General features: G+C 37.8%; 1 protein-coding gene across 1 annotated transcript; it reads right to left on the bottom strand.

Moving 5' to 3' along the window:
- Positions 1-903: 903 nt before the first annotated feature.
- On the bottom strand, positions 904-5,615 carry LOC145778335 (uncharacterized). Its single transcript, XM_082589803.1, has 2 exons — positions 2,205-5,615; positions 904-1,726 (listed from the first exon to the last, which is right to left on the bottom strand). The coding sequence occupies exons 1-2, from the start codon at positions 5,613-5,615 to the stop codon at positions 1,499-1,501; spliced, it is 3,639 nt and encodes a 1,212-aa protein (XP_082445929.1). The 3' UTR covers positions 904-1,498.
- Positions 5,616-18,058: the final 12,443 nt, after the last annotated feature.

Below are 18,058 nucleotides of genomic sequence, written 5' to 3'. Positions count from 1 at the left end.
CTGATTATGAGAAGAGATTCAATATTTACTGGAGTGTTACTTATTTTCAAAATTTTTGAAAGACCTAACCTCTAATGTGGTAGGTTTCATTATTTGACGCGCTCGTTTAACGAAAACAAAATGTTCAGCAAAGAATGAGTTCTCGTAATTGAGCATGGTTGTAAATCTTTATCCTCGGACTGGCAAAGCCTTAATAGGTTATTCCTGGTAGTTTCGCATACTTGCAGAGGCTCTTGACGCAAGGCCGGTTACCGAGCTTAGCAGAGTGAAGTTTTCCGATTGTTGAAGTGTTGTTGCGGGGGAATTATTCCATCCATTAGATGCCGCTGAATGGAGAGCAGTCCTTAGAATGCGTTGCTTTCAAGCACACACTCCGAGAGTCGAACCAGCACTGCTTAATCTTGAAGCTTCTTCGTCCACGAAGTCGCGCGCTAACGAACTGAGCCATCGGGGCGGACATGTTAGCTCAACAAGCCGAAGTAGCTGTGTGGATGCGTTTCGCTCACGAAGATGGAAAAAAACGTTTGGAAGTCACAAGAAGTTATTACTCTGGAATCCATAACGTTCCTTCAACGTTCATGTATCATTGCTGCACGATGAGGCATTGCCAATCTAAGCTACTACAAGTCAAACGAGAGAGAGAACGTTCATGTACATTAGGGTAAAGCGAAAGAAATTTTTTGTTTAAATCGAAAAAAACGAGGTTCTTAAATCCCGACAAATGACCTAAGTTAAAACTTCATTAAAAATTGACTTTAGGGGGTTGCCTCCATTTTCTAGCAGGCAACCCCCCAATTTCTGCGCGCGAGGGGGTAAAATTTCTCATCTCGGCAACCACTGGTCGTAGAGTCATGATATTGTACATCCCACAAACATTTCGTTCGTTTATTTTCCTGATCCGGCAGAAAATATCACAAAGCAATCTGTTGATCGTACGATTCCATGAACTGCATGTTGCACAAGTTACTTTTAGTTTAGGTATACACGAAGTAGCCTACATTAGATGCAATTTGAACGTCTGCGCGACGTTCGAAAGAAAGTGGGATCGACACCGCTCCAGAGCACACGTCATTTAATGGTATGCCAAAATAAGGGGAGCAGCTGACGAAGATGGAAAAAAACGTTTGGAAGTCACAAGAAGTTATTACTCTGGAATCCATAACGTTTCTTCAACGTTCATGTATCATAAACTCTTCCTCAGACGCGAAGACTAGGCTATATGTCAATTCGCTGCTTCCTGTTGTCTATTGTGGGGTCCCACGAATTACCCATAAATTATGGTGCTTATGGGTAATTCGTGGGACCGCTATTTCGGGTTGCATTTGTGATTGCAGTGAATTGTAGGCTATGTTATCGCAAAATAAAACATAATTATTAATCCAAGCTGATCGTTTACATAAAAAGAATTTTCTATGAAACCGATTTAAAAGTTCTGACTTTGCTGGATGGTTTTGTGTTGGGATATTGCAAGAATAAATTTTAGGAGATATGTTGATTTTCAGTTCGGGCATTCGATCATAGGGTGCGTGTAGTTAGCGCCGTGGGAATTTGCACATCGGATGCAGCTGTGGACATAAGGACAAGCAGTTCCGTATGAACAGATCCCTCTTTCGTTCCAAATCTTGCAAAACATTGCTCTAGAAGTGGCTTGCTCGTATGGGTATTCCCCTTGATAGAGACTCTCTGCCACGTCTGGATCGCACTGCAGTTGCTGATTTCTACTTCCCTGGAAAAAAAGATGATTCATTAAGTTGCATGCTGGTAGACTTCAAAGTTTGTAGCCTAACTTACAAGTTTTTGAGACTGGCAACCAATGACCATTAATTGGGAAACATTTATTCTCAGACTGAGAAAAGTTCTTTAGACACATCTTAGCAGTTTCACATATTTGCAGAGACTTTGAACCACTGACGCAGGCTCAGCGATGACTCCTTTGCAGTTTCCGCTGATTGTTTGTATGTAGCCTATTATTTCATCTACAGAACGTAGAGTTGTTCTTAAAGTACCTTGCCCAAGCGTATGGCTAGAGAGTTGATTAAGCGTCGCTTGATTTTATTATCCTTCACAAAGTCATACGCGTGTCCAACTGAGCTATCGGGTGGGCTTGACAAAAATATAATTACATCCGGTGAAATGCAAGAAATTGCGTTTAATTTAAAGTAGCCTAACCTACATGTAAATTAATTATGACGCATATGACTTACCCTTGTCTCATCAAACGTGATCTCGCGTACTATCGAATCGAGAAGAAGTCTCGATTCCATGTCTTTCTCTTCTGCAGTTATGTGCATGCTCGAGATGTCGTGGTATCGGCGCATTGTTTTGTCATGGATCCGCAATAATTCCGGCCAGCTCACGAGCGACCTTAAGCGTTGAATTTCACTCATTAGGCTACAACGAAAGTTTTGCTCCCGGACGCAAAGTCTTGGATCGCGCAAATCTCGAGAAAACTCTTCAACAAACTCAGCGTAGGAACAATGGTCTGTGTTATCCTCCAGTGGATCTCTACCCGGAGCAGCGTAGTCTTCAAGGGATACCTGATGAGGTTGATAAGGTGGAGGATCACTCCATCTACTCCTGGGAGGAGGCGGAAAATGGTTGGAAAGGCCACGAGAGGGCGCTTGGTTGTGATCTCTGTATCCTCTTCGCTGAAGACCGATGTTCCCTTCGTTTCGTCTATCAAATCCGCGCCTTCTATTGTTGAAGTCGCGATAATCTTCATCATAATTATCACGATAGACGTCTTGTCTGAAATTAAATTTATTCTCATCCGCTCTCAGCATGTTGACACTGTCATCAATTTCATCCAGCCATTCTCTCATGGATGGCGGGTTCAGAGAGTATTCCTCATCGATGTCCCGCTTGTCTGGAAGTCTTGGTGGTACAGAAATTGGTTCAAATGTGGAATAAGAAGGAAGAGGGTTAAATGATGAATGGCGTGTTCTGGGATCAAAATGTGGGTTTGGGTAACGTGGGTTAAACGCTGGAGGCCTGTAACGGGGTCTAAGATGTTGGATAGGGGTGTTGAAACCCTGCTGGTAAAATTGTTCTTTTCTTGGTCTTGTTGGAGGATACTCGGTGCTTGGGTAATTGTGGAACTCATTTTGTTGCTCTCTACTATTAGGAAAACCCATGTACGGCGGAGGATTAAATCTGTGTGGTGGTGGTAATGGGGCACGTGCCATGCCATAGGGATCAGATGGAGTGGGATAAAATTGAGGTCTTTGATAAGGCGATTGAAAGTTTGAATGAATGGGATCGTGAAAAAAGGGTTGCTCGTTTTGGACCATTTGTTGTGGTTCCCTTTTAAGGTAAGGATCCTGATTGGGATCTACTGCACTTTGGTCTTTCATTTGTGAATGTGGGCGACCGAGTCTTTCAGCTTGTATAGTGGAAGCTTCTTTGTTATTGAAGTCCTTGATCTTTTCGCTTGTTTTGCTTTCCGACAAAACTGGCGTTACGCTTCGACGACTGGAAGCGGTAGAATTTGGAGTTTTTTGTTTTTCAACTTGTTGGACACGTCTTCGGCGTTGATGAGGTTTATCTCCTGACGTCAGAAGTTTGGCCAAGAGTTCGTCATCATAAGCATCAAGGAAATCTTTGGAAGCGCCTGAACCTCCTTTCTCTTTAGGTTTATCTCGAAACGAGTTTCGGGTGTTGCCTTCGAGGACTTTGTTGCTACTTCTGTGAATGACTTTTACGTCTATTGGAGGAGGTGGTTGTGATGTAAGTTCAGTATTTGCCGGATCTATCTCATCTGGAAGTACCTCTGGCTCTTTTAAACTGGTGATATCTCGATCGAGTTTTTGCTTCTCAAACAATCTTGGATTGGCTTCCAGAAGCTTTGGATGAGATTCGATGAGATTCAATTCCTGTTTGTTTGAATTGCCGCAAGTTTCCAAACTTGCAATGTCTTTTTCAGCTTTTCTTGTACACCGATCTGCATTGTTTGAGGTTACCATCTCAGGTATAATGGTAATTGTTTCTTCTTTTTGCTCTTTTCTTGGTTTTGCTTCAAAGCTTTGAAACTCTTCATTGCAAGTGGTGTCTGATGCAAACTCTTTGAATGAGATTTCCTCCTTTGGTTCATTGTTTAAGCTTTTGCTAGTGGGATTGGTGAAGTCAAGTGTTGACTCTTCCTCATCACTGAAATGAAAATTTTGGGACTCAACCATTATGCAGTCTTGTCGATCAGAGGGTTGCGGGTTTATTGTGATGTTGGGTCTGTAAATTTCTTTTAATTTTGACCCGTTCGGAATTTTTTTATCTTTTGAACCCACTTTCAATTTTATTTCTTTTTCAGAATGTAGTTTTGCTTTGTCTTCATCTACAGGAGAATTTCTGGTTGTTTTTGCTTCTGGATTGGGCAAAGAATCTAAATGCTTTTCTTCAAATGGAGATGTTTGTTGTTTTTCTGCATCTGTTAGCTTTAAACTTTGTAAACTGATTTCCGGTTCCACTATTTCAACGGTTTTGTTTTTGTCGACGTCTTCGCTTTCTTCGTTTTCTTTGTTTATTTGTGTTGATTCTACTTTAGACTCGTGACCTTTGTGACGTAATGAATCGTTAACTCTAACAAAAGAGAATCGCTTTTTGATTCCCTTTTTCTTCTTGTCAAGATATTGACCTAACGACGAGATGGAAACTCCTCGCTTGACATCTGGTGCGGGAATCACTGGACGATTCAAATGATCTCCACAAAGCTTGCTTTCGCTTTGCGCTGGAAGCGTTTGTGACATCACCGTATTTCGGTGGAGTTTTATGATGTCATCCTCCACAACACTGTTGTCTTGTTTTAGATTTTCTCGCAAAGATGAAGGGGAGGGAAGACCTTGAGGAAGCTTCTGATGAGTATTTTGTTTGGTTGGAAAATGTTGATGAGTCTTTACTTTTACTAACTTACTTTTATCTGATTTTTCTTTTTTCTTCTCTGAAAGCGACGATTTATCAATCGAGTCACTTTGAGATGAACTTAATGGGCCAGCGTCTCTTCTGCCATTTTGTAAAACGAAACCGGGGCTACTCTTAACGTTATGATGAGATTTTGTATCGTTAGGTTTGTTGCTGTTGATTACGTCATGAGGTTTATTATCTTGTCCATCTTCCTTTGGAGATGACGTTGCACAAACAGCTGTGACATCATTAATGCTTTTAATACCCTGCGCGTAAGGGAGGGCGTCCTCGCGCGGCAATATTCTACAGAATGAAGTAGTCAGCGGAAATTCCCCATCACTGCTTTCAAAGGAGTCATCAGAGAACTCCCAAAAATCGTCTTCTACATCATTACACGTCAGAGAAACGTCATTGTTGGTTATGAGTTCACCATCAAGCAGCGAGCAAGAATCAATGACGTCAGCAATATCAAGCTCAATATCTTTCGTAAATTCTGTGCATTGTGATGAGTCATCTGACGACTCATCACTTGTTTCATCGACAGATGAATCGGTGTTTTCTTGTGAGTCTTCATTCGCAGATCTTAGATTATGTTGGGAAGACTCACTCGTTATTGTGTTGCTATACTTGCTTATAAATTGAAGGAGGTTGTCTGGATCGATTTGAAAAGTGGGATCTTCATCTTTTCGCGTAAGGATACTTTCGGGAGTCGATGACGTCATAATTCGATCGCAAATCAAACCATTGAAGCCCAACACTTCATGGCTGCTTCATAATACTTTATCTTGTAATTAATCTTGTTCTTTTACTACTTTAGTAAAGCTATGGTTACGTAAAACTATTGTTCTACAAAACAAAACCAACCAACTGATTAAATTTTCACTTATTTCAGATCAATGGTGATGATGTGGGAGGCTACTACTGATTTTCAACTTGTCTTTAAACTTGAAGTGACGTAAAAATAAATTTAACAATTGCAATAACGTTAAACGACGTTAAATACCAAAACTGATTCATTTGTAGACCTACCGTTTGGCCGGGACAGTCCCGGTTTAAACGTCTGTCCGGGTGTCCCGTCCCGGTTAGCAAAATGTCCCGGAATTTTACTTTAGTGAAATTTTCAAAATTAACTCCAACCTGATGCAAAATTATGAAATAATTCTGTCCCAAAAGGCTTAACTTTGCTTTAACTCGAGGCTTATTTTAATATCTTAATTTTTTAGCTTATTAGGTTGAGTAAAATATCTCGCATAGCTTGAGAAATCCTTTAGTTAGAGAATAATGAGTGACGTTTATTGCGTCATTATTCGATTGACTTCAATGAAACGATGAAGCCAATGGTTTCTGAATGCATCCCCCTATAAATGTTTGATTTGTGAGTTAGCTGTTAGTGTTATTTCTTTGTTCTCAGTGTTTGTTCTTTTTTTTTCTTATAAATGTCTGATTTGTGACTTAGTGTTGATTAAATTAACATGTATTTTCCTTTAAATAAAGTAATAAAACATTTTGTTCAATCTAACTAGAATACTTTATTATGCAATATTAAAGCTTATAAATATAAACATGGAATAAAAATTTGCCAAGCTCAGGCCTTCGGCCTTTCGTCCAGTTATTTCATTCATAGTTTTGAGTTTGTCCCGAATTATGCCCAAGAAATTATGGTAAGTCTATTCATTTGCATTTTTCTGCAAATGTCAGAAACATTTTTCACCTCAGTCCACAAAAAATAAGTAGGCCTAGTTCTGGTGGAAGCACAAACATCATTGTGACGTGAAGATTACGAAACAACAATCGATACACGAACTAGGAATCTTCTATTTTGCATTTCACTATGAATCTGTGGTAACCAATATCGACTTTGCTAGAAATGTGACTCTGTGTTGAAAATCTACCTACAGTTGGCAAGTCTTCTCACTGAGCAAATTGTATAATATTTTAACTAAACTCGAATCAATTGTATTAAGCGCTTCAACTATTTCGCATTTTAACCTTGAACGTTTCCGGTTAATGGTTTTGATGTTCGTGAAATATGAGAGAAACCCCTCATGCTGTTCTGTCTTTTCTGCAAGACTTAATTCAACTTCGGTCGTCTCAACTGCCAAACTCCGATAACTTTCACTGTACTCTTGTCAAACGTCATAAAGTAATCGCTTGTTGGTTTGTGACGTCACAACCGGCCAGGCAAGTTTAGAAAGAACGAAAAAACGTAAAAAGTCGATTTCACAGCATTGCTTCTGGTTCGGGCGTTGGATGTGTTAACAACAATAATAATAAAAGTAGCAGACGCATTGTATATCATTATGTTTTACTTGAAGTCTTGATCACCTTGTCAGTTCTAATGATGACTAGAGTGAAAATAAAGTCGGACATTGGAGAAATGAGCCCTGCGGCGTGCCTTGTGGCTCATCTTTGGCAATCAACGTTTTCATTGATTGAGGCTTCACAAACTAGTTTTAGCAAACAACTAGCCTACATCTTGTCGTCGTTTCTTTAAAACCATGCAAAGTTTAAGTAGGCTAACTTGGATGTGGATAATGTTGTCTCTTATTTTTAATTGCTGCCTGATGGAGATGTGTGGCCTATTGTAGGCTATGTTGAACAACCTTTATAAAAACATTATGCAAAATATAAAGTAATCATTTCTAACAGCGGTTCTCAATCTGTGATAACCTACACGTAGCCTACCACTACAGTGGTATGCGAAGCTCTTCCAGGTTGTACGCTAGTATGTTTTGTTTTTTCATCATGATTACTGTCGTCCTATTCACAACTTTTCTATTACTGAGTTATCATACTTGTACATTTCACCAACACGTCGGTTCTTTTGTGAAAATTTTGACTTCAATCGCACAGTTGTGTTGCCTCTCTCTGAAAACCAGACTTAACATTGCTTTTAATAAGGAAGGAATCAGTGATGGGCATTATCGGCGATAATTATCGGCGATAAATTTTTATCGCTTATCGTTATCGCTCAATTATTTTTTCAGTTATCGTTTATCGTTATCGCCAAAGGCAATATTTGATTATCGCCGATAATTAATTAATCGCCGATAAATTTTATTTCGGATCAACACACAAGTGGAAAGACCATATGAAAAGTAATATTTTTACTAGCCACCTAGTTAATGAAACTAAAATTAAAACCAGTTCTTCTTCAGTGCCTGAAGTGTATGTGCACAGGTCGTTGTCAAGGGAGGGGGCACGCCCCCCTGCAGCGACGGCTTTGACAACAATAATTTTTAGAGTTGCAAATTGCAATGCAATGAAATGCATGCAACAAGTCTCTTGTTGTTTTGCTGCAATCGGCAATCGCAAGTGAATTTTACAATTAAAATGTAAGCGCACAGACAGTACAGATTCCTTTGAAGCGAAGCGAAAGAAATTGGCAAGTGGTTTGTGAAAGTGTCGCAATACGAGGCCGCTTTTACATCGCAAACATGGTCTTTCGCGCCACCTCATCATCATCATCATCATTATTAAGTTCCTTCCTCTCGTCGAGGGTTGGAGGCAATGAGACGCCAAGTTTCTCTGTTGTAAGATTTTTCTACTGCAGTTTTGTACTGTAGTTATAAGTCCTGACCAGTCTTCAATATCGTTAGTCCAAATTCTTGGTGGTCTGCCCCTATTTCGTTTGCCGTTCATTTTTCCTTCTAGTAGTTGTCTTTGAATAGAATTATTGCGAATCATGTGGCCAAAATATTTCAACTTTATTGATTTAATTGTTTGTAGAATTTCCATGTTGGTTTGTATTCTGGATAGTACATCTTTGTTTGTGATTTTATCCTTCCATGAAATTTTAAGCATTCTTCTATAAGTCCACATTTCAAATGCCTCAAGTCGTTTAACCATCTGTGATGACAGTGTCCATGTTTCTGCATTGTAGAGTAGCGTAGTCCATATATAGCATTTCGCAATTCGTTTTCGAGTGTTAATGTTAATTTTGCGTGTTGTTAATGTCTTTTTCATTTTGACAAAGTTGTTTCTTGCTATTTCTATTCGTCTCAATATTTCCATATTGCATCTGCCATTTTCAGTTATTGTGTGTCCCAGATAGGTAAAGCTTTTGACTTGCTCGACCAGCATTCCGTCAATAGTAATATTTAAACTTAGTACATTTTCTTTTCTTGTAATAATCATCGTTTTCGTCTTGTTTGTGTTGATTTTCATGTTATATTCCTTTCCAATATTGTTCACTTTTTCTATTATTGTTTGGAGAGCTTCTGCTGATTCCGCCAATAAAACAGTATCGTCTGCATACCGTAGGTTGGATATGTTCATACCTCCTATGCTGATACCCTCCATTCCATCAATCTGTCTGAAAATCATTTCAGTATACAGGTTGAATAGACATAGAGATAGTATACATCCCTGGCGAACTCCACGTTTTATGTCCATTGCACCAGATAAACTATCTTCCATCTGAATAAACGCCTTTTGCGTCCAATATAAATTATTAGCTATCAGTCGCAGATCTTTTCCATTTAAACCTATATCAGCCAAACATTGCATCAATTTTTCGTGTTTAACTCGGTCAAAGGCCTTTTCATAGTCTATAAAGCAGGTATAAACATCTTTATTGATTTGGTTGTAACGTTCACATATAGTTCTCATATTGAAAATTCCTTCCCGTGTTCCCTTTCCAGGCATAAAACCACTTTAAGTTTCATTAATTTCATTTTCGATGATTTTTCTATTTCTTCTGAGAACAACTCTCAGCAAAATTTTTAGTATATGACTCATCAGACTAAGGGTTCTAAATTCTGTACACTGTGTGCAGTGCCGGTCTTTGGGATGTGCAAACCGTGCGATTGCACAGGGCCCGCAAATTAGGGGGCCCGCAATTTACTCAGAAAATGCAGTAATTTTGTCATTTTCAAAGGAAAAATTCAACAAGTGAATTCAGCAAAGGAATTCGCAACAAGAAAACATAGAGACTCAACGAATTCAACCTATTTCGTCGTCTGAATATTTCGTACCCTGAAAAGATCGAGAAAAAAAAACGACATAGCCGAAATCGCTGATCGGAGTTGCCGCAAACATTTCAAAATTTCTCGATCTTTTCAGGGAACAAAAAAAGTCGAAATTTAATTTTGCTACACGATTTCAGGGGACGAAATAGGTTGCATCCAGACTCAACATACTGTAGAGACATACTGTAGCTTTATTTCCGAAAAATGCCAAAGAAAGCATGATCGTATCCTTTTGCTATGCCACCGGACAGTACCATTTCACAGTAATATTCATACCTAAATTTTTGTTGAACATGCTCTCAGAATGTCCCAAATTCAAAGTAATTTTTCAAAATTTTCTGGGGGAGGCCCCCCAGACCGCCCGCCGCTGGTTGTCGTCTTTAGCGATCACGCCGCCCCTCCCCTTTCAAAGTACCTAGCTACGCCACTGAATTGGATTATTGTCATTGGGGCCCGCAAAAGCATATTCCGCACAGGGCCCGAAAAACCCTAAGACCGGCACTGCTGTGTGGCTTTTGGCTTCTTTGGCAGTTTGACAAGAATGGATTCATTCATTTCTAGTGGTATGTGGCCATTCATGTAGATGCTATTACATAAGTTATAAATATGTTTTAGTCCTTCACAATCCAGAGCTCTTATCATTTCCGTTGTTATTTGATCTTTACCAGGAGCTTTATGGCTTTTCAATTCATTTATGGCGTCATCAAATTCAGATTTCAGTATTGGTTCACCTTCTTCATTATTAATAGGAGGAATATTTCCTCTCTCATCTCCATACAGGTCGCTAATATAGCCTACTCTTCCCATCTTCGCGTCGCCAGATCTCGGTCGAAAATCATTTTTCCGTCTTTATCCTTGATGCAATTGTTTTGTCTTGCTTTTGACTTTCCATTACCAGTCATTTCTTTAACTTTTTGATGCATATCTCGTGACTTGCGCGTAGCTTCTAATTGTTCTATAGTTTCACACTGTTCATCCCACCACTTTTGTTTTGCTGTTTGGCACTTATGATTTATTTCTTTATGTAGCTTAAAATACAGGATGTTATTGTCTTTGTTTCTTTTTCTTTCTATCATCAAGTCTAGAATCTCTTGATTCATCCATGGCTGCTTAGAGGCTTTTTTCTTTTGTTTTAAAACTTTTTTGCTTGCATCATTCAAGTTCTTCTGTATTTCGTGCCATTGGTTTTCAATCATGTAGGCTACTCAGTGTCACCTTCTTGCGGTCCAGATTCCTTGTTCAGTAAGGCAAATTTGTTGTTCACCAAAAGATTGTACTGTCGTTTCGTTTCCTCAATTGTAAGTTGATTCATATCTAACTGTTCCAAAATGGGGTTTCGTTTCATTTTTTTCAGTTTTATTTGCACCTTTACAACAACTGGATTATGATCAGAGTTTATATCAGCTCCAGGATACGTTTTGGCTTGTTTTATTGAGTTCTTGAATCTTTGATTTATCATAATGAAGTCAATTTGGTTACGATATTGATCTCCAGGGCTATGCCATGTGTATAGTCGTCTAGGTGGTTGTTGAAATAAAGTGTTTGCTATTACCAGCTGATTGAGTTTACAAAATTCCAATAGTCGTCTTCCTCGTTGGTTCATTTCTCCCAAACCATAATGTCCTGTTATTGGAAATTCATATTGGTTTCCAACTTTCGCATTCCAGTCTCTCATTATGAACGTAATTTCATTCCTTTTAGTGAATGATAAAACATTGTTTATATTGTCATAGAATTTTTCTATTTCTTCATCTGTATGATCTTGTGTTGGTGCATATACCTGTATAACATTTATGTTGAAAGGGGTTCCTTGCAGTTTCATCATTATAATTCTGTTGGACATTGGCCAATATCCCATCATTGCAGATGCCACGCTTTTCTTCATTGGAATGCCGCTCGGCACTAACCACTCGGCAGCCGTGGCCGAGTGGTTAGCGCGTTGGGCTCGCAGTCGAGAGCCTGCGTGTTCGACTCCAGCCACCCGCACTTGCTGTTGTTTCTCTGGGCAAGAAACTTTACGATAATTGCCTCTACCCAGTTATCGATTTCGAGTAATGGGTAGTACCAAACTTAAGTCATAAGTAGAGTAGACAACCGGAAACAGACATTGCAGTCGGCTGCAGCGTGGGTCAGGTGTACGTCGGAAGGCGTACACCGATGCATAGCGCTCAAGTCCGCTTTCCCGCAATGCAGGATAAAGATAATCAAACAAACAATTCCCACTCCATGCATATGTTTACATCCGCCTGAATAGATCATTACGAAACCATCATCTGCTATTTTACCATTATCTTTCCACTGTATTTCACTAACTCCCATAATATCAATTCCCATTTCTTTCATCTCCTGTTTTAAATTGTCATAACGCCCATGCAATGTTCGTACATTCCATGTTGCTAGTTTGAGCATCTTTCCTCTAGTTTTCATCGCGCCACCTCACGATCAACTATTCTATTCATGTGTTTTCTTTTTTCGTTGGAAGTGTTAGTTTTTAGTAATTGTCGTAAAAAAAATAAAATCCCTCTCGTCAAAACATAAAACTTAGCCTACTGTTTTAAGTGCATTAAATCTTTAGATGAGTAGATTAACTAAAATTGCAAGAACTTGCCTTGAGAAGTGCGGTTACGCCACAAACTCAGTTTAAAAGACAAAATTTACACACAATAACAACACAAGATCGGTTATAGACTATAAGATTGATTTTTTTCTAGCTTGGCGATATAACTTTAATCCAAAAATAATAACCAAATTCGTAGCCTAAGTGGCATTTTAACTTAAAAAGTTAACCCATTTGTGCCGAAAGTGAAAGTCTTAAAAAAATTTTCGGAAAATTTAAATATTGCATAATTATGACCTAAAGAACATATCACAATTTTTTTTTCTTAATTGTGTTTGTACTTTTTGAGAAAAAAAACCGTCCTACATATAAGACGCTAGGCAAATCCGTTATCAAATTTCACAAGTTTCTTGTGCGTAATGCTTAAAGGCATACTAAAGGAAAATTTCAAACCGGAATTAAGCATTAAAATGAGTAAACTGAACATTCAAGAATACATTTCAAAAACAATTACCGAAAAAAATTTGTTTTCAATGGCGCTGGCAAGGCCCAAAGTCCAGAGTTTCATTTATTTTCATTTTTTTCAAAATGACCAAAACGTGCAAACACTGCTCGAGAATACGTCATAAAGGCCAGGAATATCAAAAGCCACGTTACCAATCTGATGTTTTGAGCAAACTGTCTGCTGTTTTGATGTTAAAATGTGCTGTTTTGATGTAAATACATACATAGCCTACAGTCAAATCGCCCGCAGTAACAATTATTGCGTGATCGGTTGATTGCTAGCCTTTATGACGTAGACTGCACAGTCGCACGCTTCGTTGCTCAGGCTCAATCTCATTTTGAAAGCCCTGACAAAAGCACGCCCACAATGGTGGTCAGACCGCAATGGGGCAAAATTTTATTGAAAATCGTTTTATGGTATAGCATGTTAAACACAAAGAACGTGGAAAATCGCCAAGTCAGGTTTTTCCTTTAGTATCCCTTTAAGCGTTAACACATTTTACTTATCGCTCAAAGTGATAAATGGGAAATGTCTTAATCATGTCTTGTCATGTCATTATTGTCATCGAGCATTTTATTGAAATAAAAGTTCAAAAAATATGAAGATGAAAATTAGAAAAGTAACACAATATCACTGAAACAAGTCATTGCGGAATATGATATTGCTTGAAGCATTTGACATGCAGACCGACATCACATTTTTTGCATCTTGTAGGCTAGTAGTTTTTGCATGACAATAGGCGCATCAAGTTGCGTGGTAAAATTATGCTAAATACAGTATAACCTTTCTCATTTACCTATGCGACCTAGCCTACCTCAATCAAATATTTTTATTCCCACTAATACACAGGGCCGTTGACAGGATTTCTCGGGCCCGGTACCAATTTATTTTCGGGCCCCCTTCGGCCTTCATCGACTATGTTATGAAAATAAAGGTTGTTTACAAACTTTTATTGATGTCGTTTAAGCATGGTCATTTAACAAATCTTGCGCAATCTTAAAATTTCTTGAACCGCAAAACTTACTATCTCTATCTAGCGGTTGCTTTTTTGAACTTTTATTTGTCACATGGCGCTAGAGTATTCTAGGCTCACCAGAAGAGAATTTACAGCAAAGGTAGTGCAGACAGTCAGAAAGTTTTCAATTTGATTTGGGAAAGGTGTTTGGGCCTCGATCAAACATTTGCTGATTGCTGCAATCTGAAAAGCGGTTTTGTGCAGTTTTTAGTGCAGTGCAATGCAATTTTTAGTGCAGAAACAGGGATAGCAATCTTCTTACCTGTGCCATTTCAGTTTGAGTTTAAACAAATATTAACCTGTTTATGTTGAAATTCGTGTTTCGGGTAATTCGTGTTTCACTTACCTATTATTTTTAAATGTATGTAGCCATAACATAGCAAAACAGTTTAGAAGTGCAAAAAAAGTGAATTCACAAATGCTTTAACAAACAACATTTTAACACTTTCACCAAGTGGTAATTATGTTTTGCCTTATAGGATCGCCGAGGTGGAGGCTGACTTGGTGACCACATAAGGTCTTTCGCTTCTTTCCTATCTCACTTTTATGTAATGTACCAGTGCATTTGATGTAATATTTTGTGAAAAAAAATAAACCAGTGATTGATTGATTAAACCACTCACCTATACAATACTTTCAAAAAGCTAACAAGTACCCAATCAAAATGCTAACATGAAAACTCAAGTGTACTCAAATGTGCATAATCAGGAACTTAAGTACGATAAAAACAATAGTTTACCAATCTAGTGATATACTTTCAATTCACAACAGAACAGTGTTAATCCATAACAGCACAGAATGGCGTACATGGTTTATTAACTAGGCCTACTCACACAAGATACACTATTATTAGAAACCTGTTGTTAATCATGCTATATTTCACTAAAACATTTTTTTTATTAATTGCTTTATTTTTGGAACATTGTGGTTGTTGAATTTAAGAAGCACAATTATTATGAGCAGCAGTTGCTGTAATCTAACTGTTGAATTAACTTTTCTACATGAAATTATTTTTTCATATGCAAACACTATTGGTCATGCTAAAAACAGCTGTTATTGGAATGGTGCATGAGTGCTGACTTATGTAGATGAAGTTTAATAACTTCATCACATGTTGCAACTACTTCACAGGAATCACAGCATACACAAGAAAATTACTATGATCTTTAACAAAACGGAGCAATATTTACAGTGTAACACTAGTTAATAGGTTTCTAGGTAAGGTCTAACAGCTTCATCACTCACTGACAACTTTGCAGTACTCAGAAAGCCTTCATAGGTTACTGGTGCTTAATGAAATATTATCATGCTTACTGCACAATACCGGCTAACTACTACCTAGTTAAAGTTTTATAACTTCATAAACAATCATCAACCCAGCAGTGTACAGAACACAGCAGAAATATAACTAATAGTAAACACAGGTCTATCAAGTTATAGCTTCATCTTTGCTTGGAATGAAAGAAATGAAACATAAAGCAGCAACGATTTGAAATCACAAACAAAATACTGGCAACTGTCATAAAATACTTATTATACTGGTATCTAAATGTAATATGCTGGTTACACTTGCTGATAGCTACCTCTGTAAAGTCAGGGATATTTATAATTGCGGGATTGTAAATGCTAAAAATGAAATGCTAATTAAGCTATGAGAAATGCTATTTTGTTTACTGTTCACAATTTTTTAGCAATAAACAAAATATGACTGCACAAATGGAATATGCTACAAATAAGACAAACATTTTTATGGCCTACAGTTAAAGGCAGGTTAATTGATTATATACCTATTACACTACTCAATGTTCGCTTATTACTTGCTGACCTTTGACTTTGAGGTCAGTTTTTGAATTGTTTGTCTTACTTTTGGTGGTCGTTCTTAAACTTGTGGCCTGCTGATCACTTTTTCTGGTTCTTACCACAGCAATTAAAGACATGGGTAAAGATCGCATTAAATGCTTCATGGTTTCTGGTACATTCAAGGTTTAACATTTGGCTCAACATAACTTTTGAAAAAAAATAAACTATGCAAAGACCTTGGAGAAAAACATTCCCTTGTTTGGAACATCTACAAAACTTTTACAGCACGTCTGCACCATTGCTAATCAATGTAATCATAGTAAACGAATGTATTCCAATTGCAATAACGGCAAAGCAAAGTTTGCTAGGTTCTGACAAACCTCCATGTTCAGCCATTTCAAAGAATTCCTCTTTGAGAGTTTTGTTTATTTGAAATGTTTAAAGCAAGAATGTCGCTAGTTCAAACAAGACATCTTCTTTATGAAATGCTGAATGAAATCTTGGTACATAGCAAGGTTACACCATTCTAGAACTAGATTACCGGTTGTGAACCAGTAACATTCACTTTGAAGTAAAGCTTATGAAAACAAAACACCCTGTAAAACCAAAACGTTAAGCTAAAAGTGCAACAGCCTTAATGCAGCTTCTGACACTTCAAAAAATACTTTTACCTTGCAAGTTATACCGGTAGATGTAGAAAAAATATTTTATTGTTAAATGGGATATCAATAGACCAACCATACTTTAAGCTAGTCCAGTATTACAAAAAGTATTTCATGTGTCTTGTTTACTTATTGGCAGACTTCAAAATCAATCGTACCTGACTCTTAAAGTTTATGCTAACGAGAAGCTAACCTACAAAACATGAACGCTTTCACCTTATGCTAAAGAAAGGTTTCAATCTATGCTTTTGCAAAATTTAGACAAGGCATTGCAATTAAGTTATGCAAATGTCTTATATAATTTGCCCATTTATGACAATCATTTTAAAATGAGCTGTCTACTTCGTGGTTTAACCTATAACAGTAGTACACAAAGTATGGTGACCCTACCACTACCAGTGTATCATATAAAGCGGTTTCAGTTCAACAGTTGCCAATTCCAAAGTTTTACCACAAAATACGAAAAAATAAACAACCAAAATAATTAAAACACATTTATCTTAAACACACCTTTGTAGGAATTGGGCCTGTCTTGATTTCAAGTATTTAATTGCAACCAACCTGTTTTATTTCAAATGCAGGTAATTTTACTAATGTTGTCACATTTTAACTTAAGATAATGTGGTTTTTAGAGATGTTTTGGTATAAGGGCCCAGCATCTCATTGGTACCGGTACCGGGCCTAAATTATCTTGTCAATGAACAAGTAGGCTACACGCAGTAAACTTTAACAACTAAAAAACAGATTGTTACTGAAACGCAAAAGTCAATTACCTGTGGGCCCCCTGAAATTCTATCACAAAATAACGACCAAGATAATGTGGTGATTTTAGAGATATTTTGATATAAGGGCCCAGGCCCAGCATCTCATTGGTACCGGACCTAAATTATCTTCTCAATGGAAGTACACATCGTAAACTTTAGCAGCTAAAAAACATGTTGTCACTGACACGCAAAAGTCTATTACTAGTAGGCCCCCTGAGATGGTGGGCCCAGTACCCAGAAGGGGGCCCGGTACTTTACCATCTGACGGCTAAAATAGCAGTTTTAACCTCTGATGGCAATTCCTTCAGATCTGATTATATTAAGATCTTGATTATGTTTGAAGTCGCGGGGAATTTTTAAAATCCGGGCCCCTCAAATATTCCGGGCCCGGGTCCAAAAGTACCACCTAGACCCCCCTGCAATACAGTGCCTATATTGTAATTCTTATCACTACAACTCAGCGTTCTGCCATTGCTTTAATGATGGTGTTCACAAAGAAAACAAAAAAAATTATCTGAAAATATCAGTAGGCTAAATTACGATAATTATGTTATTGTTCCTAAACAAACACGACTATTAATTTGACAAGCTTGATGGATTTCACAGTATGCACATTTTTACTACCAATAACGCTTAAGATTACTGATAAATTTTCAAGCATTTTAAGTTTTTTGGAATTTTTTCAATTATTGCTGACTTTGCTGCAAACAGCCCTTTAAGCAGAAAGCAAAATACAAAGTTTGGAATTTTTTATGTTTGATTTAATTATTTTTCGGACTGCACGTAAGCGGCAGTGTAACTCAATTGATAAAAGCATCCAATTGGTATCTGAAGGTATAATTATAAACACGGCGGTTACCTCAGTGGTTTGATTCTGAATCAAGCGGTTGAA

The sequence above is a fragment of the Aplidium turbinatum genome, chromosome 10 (genome assembly GCF_918807975.1).
Source record: "Aplidium turbinatum chromosome 10, kaAplTurb1.1, whole genome shotgun sequence".
In the NCBI taxonomy this organism is placed as follows: Eukaryota; Metazoa; Chordata; class Ascidiacea; order Aplousobranchia; family Polyclinidae; genus Aplidium; species Aplidium turbinatum.
The sequence above is the reverse complement of the archived record's forward strand: the minus strand, read 5'-3'. Positions and strand labels throughout refer to the sequence as shown.

What these genes read in the sequence shown, in the direction of transcription:
- LOC145778335 (XM_082589803.1), bottom strand. Translation starts at nt 5,615, where the DNA reads ATGACGTCATCGACTCCCGAAAGTATCCTTACGCGAAAAGATGAAGAT. An exon ending in TCACGTTTGATGAGACAAGG is followed by an intron (nt 1,727 to 2,204) that starts GTAAGTCATATG and finishes CTTTTTTTCCAG; the next exon opens with GGAAGTAGAAATCAGCAACT.